Source organism: Phyllobates terribilis, unplaced genomic scaffold, assembly GCF_046119375.1.
Source record: "Phyllobates terribilis strain yellow unplaced genomic scaffold, ASM4611937v1 Scaffold_5__5_contigs__length_657084704, whole genome shotgun sequence".
Classification (NCBI taxonomy): domain Eukaryota; kingdom Metazoa; phylum Chordata; class Amphibia; order Anura; family Dendrobatidae; genus Phyllobates; species Phyllobates terribilis.
Window position 1 is genome coordinate 11,871,412 of NW_027362765.1, and position 12,360 is coordinate 11,883,771.

The 12,360-nt window shown below is 40.7% G+C and overlaps 1 protein-coding gene and 1 long non-coding RNA gene across 2 annotated transcripts in view; one reads left to right on the forward strand and one right to left on the reverse strand.

Moving 5' to 3' along the window:
• LOC141270594 (uncharacterized) overlaps nucleotides 1–9,219 on the forward strand; it is a 52,817-nt gene extending 43,598 nt beyond the window's left edge. The window contains exons 7-10 of the mRNA XM_073680675.1: nucleotides 29–152; nucleotides 236–333; nucleotides 532–622; nucleotides 2,942–9,219. Of these exons, the coding sequence (XP_073536776.1) occupies nucleotides 29–152; nucleotides 236–333; nucleotides 532–622; nucleotides 2,942–4,557 (1,929 nt within the window). The 3' untranslated portion in view covers nucleotides 4,558–9,219. The remainder of the gene's footprint in view (nucleotides 1–28; nucleotides 153–235; nucleotides 334–531; nucleotides 623–2,941) is intronic.
• LOC141270600 (uncharacterized) overlaps nucleotides 1–12,360 on the reverse strand; it is a 472,756-nt gene that overhangs the window by 318,084 nt on the left and 142,312 nt on the right. The window lies entirely within an intron of this gene.

The following is a 12,360-nucleotide window of genomic DNA, read 5'->3' on the forward strand; positions in this document are numbered from 1 at the left end:
GCGATGACGGTATCATTGTATGTGTCAGGTTCCTATAAGGTGTCAGGATGTCACTGTCTATTTCTCCATGGAGGAGTGGGAGTATTTAGAAGGACACAAAGATCTGTACAAGGACATCATGATGGAGGTTCCCCAGCCCCTCACATCACCAGGTAATAGACAGGACTAAATACACACGACCTATATTTATCTGTATGCAAAGAATGAATTCAGCCCCTGTATGTGTTTCCTCCAGTTTTATCCAGTAAGAGGACATTACCAGGGAGATGTCCCCATCCTCTTCTTCCGCAGGACTGTAAACAAGAAGATCCCAATGATCCTCAGGATCAGCAGGTAGATGGAGAGAAATTGTTATAAGATCTCCCATATGATGTGTAGACGGCTGTGAAGGTCTTGTGCTCAGTCTTGTTTTATCCACCAGTATTATATGTTATATACTTGTGTAATGAGAATGGTGGAGATGGCAGGATTAGAGCTGATCATAGATGTGACTTCTCCATCTGGCTGTGACTTTTACAATATTTTTTTCAGGATGAAGATCTGACCCATATTAATACTACAGAGACATATGTGAGGGGTGATGAGCGGTGTAAAGAGGAGATTCCTACAGGTAACCACCAAAGTGAGTAGTAACCACTAAATGCAGAGAAGTCACAGATTCTTCTCAGTCAGCGGCTGTGGCTGCTTTATTGGTGGTGTAGTCCTGCCATATCACAATTGTGTGATTACCATTTTGCCGCTAGACCACAACATTCTCACCCACCAAAAATTGTTCAAATGATTTTAGGAATTGAAAGCCCTTTTCTATAGAACTTACAACGTGGAGGATCCACCTACCCCCTGGGATTAGAAGACGCTGACCCATACCTGACCATATCTGTTATCTACAAAGCCAAATTACAGCGTACGTAGAATGTGCTGACAAGTTAGAAAATCACTTGAAGAAAAATATTATGATGTGCCTGTAAGAGAAAGCGGAGGGTAATGATGCTGTTGGCTTCCTAGATTCCTGATATCTTATTGGAAGAATCTACCTTCTCTCCCTTCTGTGTTGCTGAATGTGCCCATATGGTCCCTACAAGACCAGGTCCAGTCTTTCTGGCCAAACTTCACTTCTATGATCGACAACATTAAATGTGCAGTGAAGGCCAAGAACGGATTTCTGCACAATAACAACAGAGTTTCCCTTTATCCTGACTTTTCAATTTCTTTTTAACCCAACTAACTTCAAACAGGATTGTGATAAACTATACAGAAAACATTACACCTGTGCCATGATATATCTCTAAGCTGTGCGTGGCTGATGGCTGTAATATACATTTATTCCCGCCTGCAGGAGATGTGTTGGCATGGCTCAAGTCCTGGTTTCATGGATTCACTTCACGTCACAAATTCCATTATGTTTTCAATCCTAAGGAATTCAGATTGCTGCACAATCTCTCCTGAAATGGGGGTGCTAATACTTTCTCTACTCTCCTGGTTAGGACTCATAGTAGCTCCAATGGTCCATCATAAATGAGTGCAACTCCAGTTTAGTGTTGGAGCTCTCCCCTCATACATACATTGTTGTTGGGGATGTAACATATTTTTTTATGTCTTTTTTTTAACAGGTTCACTCTGTATGATAGTTTGATTGTGGTGGGATCGGCCTGCCTCACTTATGTGAGTCTGTAACTCCCTAGTAGTCTTTATAAAAAGGTCTCCATTACTTCTTCCAAATGCCCGAGATCTAAATATAAGACGCCTCATCTCTGCACTATTATAAAAAGTTCTCTTTAAATGTCTAATTTATCTTCTTGAAACTTGTCTGATAGAAAATATTGGCCCTTACGATACTTTAGATTTCCAAGAGCCACCGAGCCCCATACTCTAATTACCCCAGAGAGGTTTCACCACTAGTTACTCTTTATTATTCTCTGAAGAATACAGTTCAGCTTCATCATTTCAGTAGTTGTGTTATTGGCTATGGTCACAGTTTTGCCCATCAGCCTTTAACTTTTTTAACCCTTCCATATGGATCTGGACTTACTTAGAGACCTCTAGGCTTGGGTCACGGTGCTACCTGCTGTTCTGTGGAGTGAGATGGGAAGGAGAATAATCAAGTAGACGGATCAATATCAGGAGGGCAGAGAAAATACAAAATCAATAGACACAAGAGTAGTCAGCAAACGTGCCGGGGTCACAACGGGAAACAAATACACAAGCGGGGAGCAGAGCACAGAGGACTGAACCAGAGGGGAACAAGGCTGCATCTGGTAGCTTCCAGCAATATGCTTCCAGCTTTAGTATGGTGCGGTGCTTTCCCATTGGCTGAAGTAGGGAGCAGATTACTTCAGCTGGACAGCACACACACCCATACTGCAAAACTGGATGGTACTACAGGTCCCAGGCACCCTAATCTTAGGGGCTGGACAGAGCCAGAGCTTTTGATTCTGATATCTCCTCCATCACCAACGCCGCCTGCAGAATGAATAAGGTGACTCCTGCTGCGAGAAGCAGACGTCACAGGAGCTGATCCCAAAGAAAATGGGACCCACCAATTGCAGAAGTTCTAATATGACAAAATGGTAGAAAACCCCATAGAGTAGTGACGATTTTTACTTCACAGCCACTTTCCGGAATTTAGCACGCCGTGGATGTTGGAGATTGAAAATAGCAAATCTGCCATTTTATTGCCCAACACATAATGCCCAGATTGTGCTCCAGGAGACACACACCGTAAATTAAGTGGGTTCTTCTCACTATATCAATGCCAAATACATGGATGCTAAATGTGGGTTGGGCACAGTCTATTTGACTGTGAACTGTCATTGTCTTGTTGAATAATACAATATTTTTACATAACTTGCCATTTCTATGGACAATTTAAGTAGAAATATTCAAAAATATAAAATTCAAGGATATTTTATTAAAAAATAACAATTGGTTTTATTCTTAGCAGATGACTGTACCAAGAGATCAGAGGAACAGCTGACATCGTGTTCAATTTTTAAATCAGATGATCTTGATATCACACAGGATACAACTGAAGTGAATGCCATTACTCCAGATATCCCATCATCCCTACACAGCAAAGATCTGTCATCTGATCCTTTGAAACAGGTCCTATCTTCTGATTCATTACCGACTACTAAGGAAATTCAAAGTCACAAAATAAGCATTAAAAATCGAACTGCTCCCAAAGCAAAGAAGTCATTTTTATGTTCAGAATATGGAAATAGTTATCCCCTCTTTCCCCTTAATTTTCTTAAACATCAAAAAAATCACACACTGAAGAATAGATTTTCTTGTTCCAGTTGTGAGAAATGTTTTAACCAGAAATCAGATCTTGTTAGGCACCAGAGAACTCACTCAGGGGAGAAGCCATTTTCATGTTCAGAATGTGGGAAATATTTTATCCAGAAATGGAATCTTGTTATACACCAGAGAACTCACACAGGGGAGAAGCCTTTTTCATGTTCAGAATGTGGGAAATGTTTTAACCATAAATCAGTTTTGGTGAATCACCAGAGAACCCACACAGGGGAGAAGCCTTTTTACTGTTTAGAATGTGGGAAATGTTTTAACCAAAAATCAGCTTTGGTTAAGCACCAGAGAACCCACACGGGGGAGAAGCCTTTTTCCTGTTCAGAATGTGGGAAATGTTTTAACCAGAAATCAGATTTGGTTAGTCACCAGAGAACCCACACAGGGGAGAAGCCTTTTTCATGTTCAGAATGTGGGAAATGTTTTGTATGCAAATTATACCTTGTTAGTCACCAGAGAACTCACACAGGAGAGAAGCCTTTTTCATGTTCGGAATGTGGGAAATGTTTTGTATGCAAATCCCACCTTGCTAGTCACCAGAGAACTCACACAGGGGAGAAGCCATTTTCATGTTCAGAGTGTGGGAAAAGCTTTAACCAGAAGTCAGATTACGTTAAGCACCAGAGAACCCACACAGGGGAGAAGCCCTTTTCATGTTCAGAATGTGGGAAATGTTTTGTATGCAAATCACACCTTGTTAGTCACCAGAGGACTCACACAGGAGAGAAGCCTTTTTCATGTTCAGAATGTGGGAAATGTTTTGTATGCAAATCACACCTTGTTAGTCACCAGAGAACTCACACAGGGGAGAAGCCTTTTTCATGTTCAGAGTGTGGGAAACGTTTTAACCACAAGTCAGATTTCATTAAGCACCAGAGAACCCACACAGGGGAAAAGCCTTTTTCTTGTTCAGAATGTGGAAAATGTTTTAACCAGAAAGTGCATCTTGATAGCCACCAGAGAACTCACACAGGGAAGAAGTCTTTTCCATGTTCAGAATGTGGGACATGCTTTAACGACAAATCAGATTTTGTTAAGCACCAGAGAACCCACACAGGGAAGAAGCTTTTTTCATGTTCAGAATGTGGGAAATGTTTTATCCAGAAATGGAATCTTGTTATACACCAGAGAACCCACACAGGAGAGAAGCCTTTTTCATGTTTAGAATGCGGGAAATGTTTTAACCAGAAATCGCATTTTGTTAGACACCAGAGGACCCACACAGGGAAAAAGCCTTTTTCCTGTTCATAGAATCATAGAATGTTAGAGTTGGAAGGGGCGTCCAGAGTCATCGTGTCCAGCCTCCTGATCATTGCAGAATTTATCAAACCAGCTCAGAGAGATGCCTGTCCAGACACTGTTTGAAGACTTCCACTGAAGGAGAGCTCACCACCTTTTGTGGCAGCCTGTTCCACTCATTGAACACCCTCACTGTCAAAATGTTTTTTTCTAATATCTAGTCTGTATCCTCTCCCTTTCAGTTTCATTCCATTGCTTCTCATGTTTCCATGTGCAAATGAGTGTAAGGATGTTCCTGCTACACTGTGACATCCCTTCAGATATTTGTAGACCGCTTTTAAGACTCGTCTTAGCCTTCATTTTTTCTAGCTTAACATTCCCAAATCCTTTAACCTTTCCTCATAGGACATGGTTTGCAGTCCTCTCACCATTTTGGTCGCTTTTCTTTGAACTTGCTCCAGTTTTTCAATGTCCTTTTTAAAATGCGGTTCCCAGAACTGGACACTATTTTCCAGATAAGGCCTGACCAAGGAGGAGTACAGAGTGATAACTACTTCACCTGATCTAGACTCTATGCTTCTTTTAATACATCCCAGAACTGTATTTGCCTTTTTTGCTGCTGCAGCACACTGTTGACTCAAGTGTTAAAAAAGGGCTGCTCCTCCCATTCTGTAACTGTAATTTTCCTTTTTCTTGCCCAGATGTAGAATCTTGCATTTCTCCCTGTTAATTACAATTTTATTAGTCGCTGCCCATTGTTCAAACTTATCTAGATGCTTCAGAATCCTTTCTCTGTCTTCTTTAGTGTTCGCTATCCCTCCTAGTTTTGCATCATCTGCAAATTTGATTACTTTACCTTCAGTTCCCTTATCTAGATCATTTATAAAAATGTTGAACAACATTGGGGCCAGGACAGAGCCTTGTGGTACCCCACTTGAAACACTCTTCCAATTGGATGACCAATCATTTATTACCACTCTTTGCTTACGATCACTGAGCCCGTTATGAATCCACCTAACCGTAGCCTTGTCAATCTCATACTTGGTCATTTTTTCAATAAGGATAGTATGAGATACTTTATCAAATGGTTTGCTGCAGTCGAGATTTACTATATCTACCACATTTTCCTGATCCAGCCACTCAGTGATTTCATCATAATAGGGAATTAGATTAGTCTGGCATAACTTGTTTGACACAAATCCATGCTGGCTCTGGTAAAATTATTGTATTTTTATTCAAGTACTTGCATACGTGCTGTTTATGTTAGAACCTTCCTGTTAGTTTTTTCTATTTTGTGGTCACGTGACCTGCTGCCTATTTATTCCAGCTCCACCCTTCTGGCTTTGCTGGACTTCAGTTTTATTTTGACTCTCTATCTAGCCAGGTGCTTTTGTACCTATCTCTCTAGTTCGTTTGGTCCTTTGGATCTCTAAGTACTTTTTGTCTGTTTGTCTTTTTGCTCCGCTACAACTTCTGCTAGGAGGTGTCCAATTTTGTCCCAGTCCCTAGTTCTTTTAGGGACCCCTCCCTTTACTCTATAGGTCTGCGTTCAGACTAGCTGAGGATGAAGGCGGGTCTGTTCACAAGGAACAGGTTGCCCGCTGCATCGTAGGGAATCGACTTAGTCTTAGGGACAGATTCCCTTTCTTTCCTTAGTTCTGGTAGCAGATCATAACAGTTTAATTATTTGTTCAAAGATCTTTCCTGGTATAGAAGTAAGGCTCACTGGCTTGTAATTTCCAGGCTCCATCTTCTTTCCTTTTTTAAAGATAGGAACAACATTTGCCCTTCTCCAATCTTCTCGGATGTCTCCTACAGGATTTTTCAAAGATTCTGGCTAGTGGTTCTGCAATTTACTCTGCTAACTCTTTAATAATCTAGGATGTAATTTATCTGGACCACAGCTTCTAATCTTAATCAGCCAGACGTGTAGATTTGTTAAGCCAGGAGAAATACACTATTATCTTTGTTGACTTTTGAATGTGTGTGTTTCTTTGGCTAATAATAATAACTTTTATTTATATAGCGCCAACATATTCCACAGCACTTTACAATTAAGTAGGGACATGTACAGACAATAAAAACAATACAATGTATCACATTTCAACAGTCATATGAGGAGTGAGGGCCCTGCTCGCAAGCTTACAATCTATATGGAAATAGGGGGACACAATAGGTAGAACATGGTCATCAGCCAGTATCAGTATCTAAGTGCAGTTACTGTGTGCCATTGGGTGCATGGAGGATGTGGAGACAGATGAATAGGCAGGTGCAGATTAAGATGAACATTTAGGAGGGAAAGGGAGGGTTAGGTTAGTGAGTTGAGATGATAGGCTTGTCTAAACAGATGTGTTTTTAAAGCACATTTAAAAACATGGGGACTAGATATTAGTTGAATCGTTTGAGGTAGTGCATTCCAGAGAACTGGTGCAGCATGACAGAACTCTTGGAGACGGATTAAGTGAAGTTCGTATTAAGGAGGATGTTAGTCTTAGATCAGTTACAGAACGGGGGGCACGGGAAGGGTGATAGACAGAAATGAGGGAAGAGATATAAGGCAGTGCAGAACTGTGCAGAGCTTTGTGGGTGAGAGAGATGAGTTTTTATTGTATTCTGTAGTAAATGGGTAACCAGTTTAATGACTGGCACAGAGTAGAGGCGTCAGTGAAGCGGCCTGATAGAAATACGACCCTGGCTGCTGCATTCAGAATGGACTGGAGAGGAGAGAGTTTGTTTAGAGTGAGGGCTGGTCGAGAAGGACAGTGACTCAGTGTTTGGAAACAATGATGTTTGTTACTATGCTAATTGCATATTGTACTAACCTAGCTAGTTTATTTACAAGAGCAGGGGGATTAGCTCAAACAATGAGACCTGAGTGAGCCCTGCACCTTCCCCCCAAACTTGTGTCTGATGACCTTAGCCACATATGTAAATATAAAAAGGGTTTTCTATGCTGCTGCAAAGAGAACCAAGGAGAATAAGAGAGACATTCCTCAAGACAGAAGATGGATAGCATGGCTCCATCCAGAGAGATACAGATTTGGATTCTACAGGTTTCCAGCCTAAAAGTATACAGTTCTGACTGGAAGGATACAGATCTGCTCCATTGACCATCAGAGAATTCATGGATACATTTGGGGATCAGGGTTGGGACAATGAGGTCACCTGGCCCCCTGGGTATATCGTTTGGGGTTGCCAGGTGGGACCCTCCATCGCCTGTAACCCATGGAGACATTCGGAGAAGCCAGATTGGTACCAGCCGGTCATCTGGCCCAATGGAAACTCGGAGAGGCCAGGGTGGGACCCTCAGGTCTACTGGCCTTGTACCTGGATGGACTGTCAGCTTCCTAAGCTTGCCGCTACCTCCTCTCTGTGGGGATCTGCCAAAAGTGAGGGGCCACTAGTTGAGGTAGTTGGCCCTGGAAATCCCAAAGTCGCAGCTGCTCTATTCTCGACAGGCCAGCGGAAGGGTGAGACTGTAATTTTGCAACATCTCGGATACTTTCTCGGACTGTTCTATATGTTTATTGTCTGTTTAGTGGTTCAATAAAATATTGCCACACTGTTTTACCCTCACCCTTACTTGTCTGAGTAGTATTATGCCCATGGAAGACCCTCAGGTCTTCACACTTACCATCTCTCTGTTTATAGACAATGTCGATTCTTGTAGTTCTTCAATTGCACCATGAAGATCAGTTGATGTTACAATTTTTTTCTTAAATAAGACATATACAAAATAGGAATTTAAAAGTTCAGCCTTCTCAACATAATTTTTTACCAATTCACCCTGTTCATCCTGTAAAAATTCTATAGCATCTGACTTTTCTTTTGCTTTTGACATCCCCCCAATATCCACTTTTACTGCTTTTGGTCTCCCTTGCAAGCCTCACTTCATTACTGGCTTTAACTCTTCTAATGCTTGCCCTGCATTACCTGCAAACAGCATTACATTCTTCTTTAAATATGCCCCCCTCTTTCCATTCAATATACACTTATTTTTTCCTTTTTACAAGTGTTTCAGTTCTGTGTATATCCATCCTGGTCTCTTTAAATGCTTCCAATTCTTCCTTCTTTTTGGGATTGTTACTGTGCAGTGAGAATTTCATTTAGCAAAATCTCCCCTCCTTGGACATTTCTGTCTTTTAGAACATCCAGTCATTGAACCTTTCTGAGTCCATTAAAATCTGCCTTTCTGAAGTCAAACCTTAAAGTCTGAGTCCTCACTGTATTCCAATCATGTGTATCATCCCACCAAGTTTCAGTGATGTCTATGACATCATATCTTTCTTCCTTTGTTAGCAACTTCAATTCTCCTTGCTTCTCATGCATGCTCTGTGTATTTGTATAGACACATTTTAGTTTGTAGTCAGTTTCTCTTGCTCTTCTATTTTCATTCAGAATTTGTTGTTTTTGTTCTTTATTTCCATTTCTAATAGCAGTGTTCTCAAAAGAATTGTTTAACTGCATTTTTTTTTCTGGCCGTGTATTTTCCATCCCATAAAAGTTTAGAATGTTGAAAATGTTTTGTTAAGAAATCATCTCTTTCTAGTCACCAAAGAATTCACACAGGGAAGAAGCCTTTTTCGTGTTCAGAATGTTGGAAATGTTTTAACTGAAAATTGTATCCTTTTAAATGAGTTGTCCACTTTTAGGACAACCCTTTGTCATTCCTCATCTTTGTCATTGTTAAAAGTGATGCTAGCAATGATTGGGCGCAGGGCTCACATGGCATAACAACTTAACATGCGCCCCGGGAACACAAGTGCTGATACAGCTGGGAGGATTGTAATAATAATCATTATTTTTATATAGCGCCATCATATTCCACAGCGCTTTACATACATTATCATAATTGTTACACTAATTTGTGTTATGAGAATATCATTTATCCATTATGTATATATTTATTGTGTTTATTAATAGAGATTTGAAACCTTAGTTAAATATAGGTTATTATAAATATAGGTTTATCAAAAGATCATAGCATGACTGAAAAGTAGACAGATGTTATCTTTGCGGTTAGAAACAACTGACATTCTGAGATATGTGTAGACAGTTAGGCTGTGTGCACACGATGCGTTTTTAATGCGTTTCCGCAGCGTTTTTGCAGCTGCGGAAACGCATTAAAAGGGCTTGGTAGAAGGGCAGCAATGTTCCCCAATGATAATCCGCATGTGCTGTGCCCATGCTGCAGATTTTTCCGCAGCGTTTATGCTGCGCTCAAAAATCCGCAGCATGTCCATTAATTTTGCGGAAACGCAGCGTTTTCGCCGCCATTGACTTGCATTAGAACGTGCCAATACCGCAAGACTGCATTTGTACTTGCGTTATTGGCGCGTTCTAATGTGCGGATGGTACCCGAGTGTGGAGAAGATGAGACTCTCCTCCACACCCAGGTACCATTAAAAAGCTGTGAAAACAAGAATAAAATAAAAAATAAGATTATATTCACCTTCCGACGGCCCCCGGTCTCCTTCCCTCTGCTTGCGTGCAATGCAAGACTGAAGGACCTTCGGTGAAGTCACAGTCATGTGACCGCAGGTCCTTCAGTGCAGTGTCTCGCGATATCCCGGCAGCCAGGAACAAGCCAGGAACGAACGCGGCAGCACACGCCGGGCCATCGGAGGGTAAGTATAGCTTTATTTTTTTATTTTTAAACATTCTTACGGTCACACTATATAAATCCATGCCGGTTGCATGGATTTATATAGTGTGCCCTAGTTGTCAAGCACTTTCCAGGTGATGCTAAAATCGCTTGGAAAGCGCTTGTCAATCCGCATGCGGAAACGCATGTGGAAAGGCATGTGAATCCGCATGTATTCCGCAGGAAAAACGCATGTACAATCCGCATGCGTTTTTTCTGCCAGGGAGATGCAGAAATGATGCAGAAATTTTCTGCTTCATTTCTGCATTGTGGGCACATAGCCTAACCTTATCTTTTGAAACACAGTATGCTTAAAATATCTATAGTCTGCAGCAAGAACTAGTTTTAACTGCCTCTCATATCTGATTGTCTATATTTTGCATTGCCTATGTAAATATTATCAAAATGTATTAGTGTCAGACAGCCTGCTGAGCATCTCACTTGTTGTCTCTTTAACAAACAAAATAAACAGAGTTTTACTCCGGAATTCAGATGATCTCCTATCTCATATGGTAAAAGGTGAAATTCTCCTGTCAAGAATTGTTTTTATTTTAACAGGATAAAACATGTAAAAATTTTGTCCACTACTTAGACAACCCCTTTAACCATCAATAATCCCACACAGGGAGCCATTAACATACCAAGAGTGTGAAAAATTAATTATTGGAAAATTGTATTTTGTTGACCATCAAAATTAACTCAGACGGGGAGAATCTATATATGTTATTGACAAATTGTACAAAAACATACAACAGACAGTCATACAATTAAATGAGAAAGGGAAATTACTTTAGAACTTACTGTATTTGTTGGACTTTAAGACACACTTTTAGCAAGAAAAAAGTGCATCTTATTGACTGAAGATAGCTTCCTGTGACAGTGGTGAATGCTGAGACAGTGTCTTTCCTCATCTCTAAGATAAGTTCACTCTCTCCTTCAGCCCTATGCTTATCTGATTGGTGCAGAGCAGGAGAGGAAGGTACCTGGACCTGCACAGAGGCTGCACATCCCAAGTAGCTCAAGCACCTTCCAACTGACCAACTACTCCAACCAGAAACCCCCTCTTTTGGTGGGCATCTACAAAGAGGAAGTAGCGGCAAGCTTAGGAAGCTGACCGATAACAGCGAGCTATGTGGCCTGGTGACCGAATTGTCCCAACCTGGATCATCCAAATTAATTTGTGATCTCATTGTTGGGCAGTGGAGCAGTTCTGTAATCCAGCAGTTGGAACCTTAGTTCCTAGGCTGTAGTCCTGTGGAATCACACCGGTGACAGGACCAGACCCTTTTTATAATCGCCAGCTTCCATTGCAGGGCAATGTCCTACAAGAATGAGGGGGGGGGGGATCTTCATGGCTGTTCCTTCATTGTTCAATTAGACTGCATTATTATCCTCTAAATGATTCAGTCTAGTACACCGCCAGGGGCTGATGAAATCCATAATATGTAGCTATTCCACCAATTAGCATACAAAAAGGGGCACTGGACAGTCTCCCATGAAACAATGGCTCATGTCCCTTGACTTACTAAACAAAAGAATAGTACCTCTGGCATAATCAAGACTAGTTCACACCCCTCAACCTATAAGTGACCAGATTTTCCTTTGTCGTCACACACCAGTACACACGCAAGTACTACACTTAACACCATCAATTAAGATTTAATTAGTAGAAAAAAATGTTTTTCCTTTTTTCTGCTGTCTAAACTTTCTATGTGTCTTATGATTAGGTGAGTTTTATATTCTGAAAAATACAGTATATTATAATTAAAATTATATGCAGTTACTAAATTATTTAATCCAAAAAGCAATAAAAAGCAATATTTAATGTGCAGTTGATATTTCACATTATTACACCGCAGGTGAAATAAGTATTAAACATGTCACCAATTTTATAAGTAGATATACAGTGTATCTAAAGTTGCTATTGACAAGAAATTCCCACCAGAATTCCACACTGGAAGCATCTTGATGGGTAAAACCAGTGAGCTGTCTCAAGACCTTTGCAGCCTTATATTTGCAAAGCATACTAATTGCATTAGTAACAGAAGAATTTCTAAACTGCTGAAGGTTTTAGTGAGTACTGTTGAGGCAGTAATCTGTTAGTTGAAAGAACATAATTTCACCATAAACTGGCCACAGTCAAGTTTTAGACAATTTTAGACAGAGGAGTG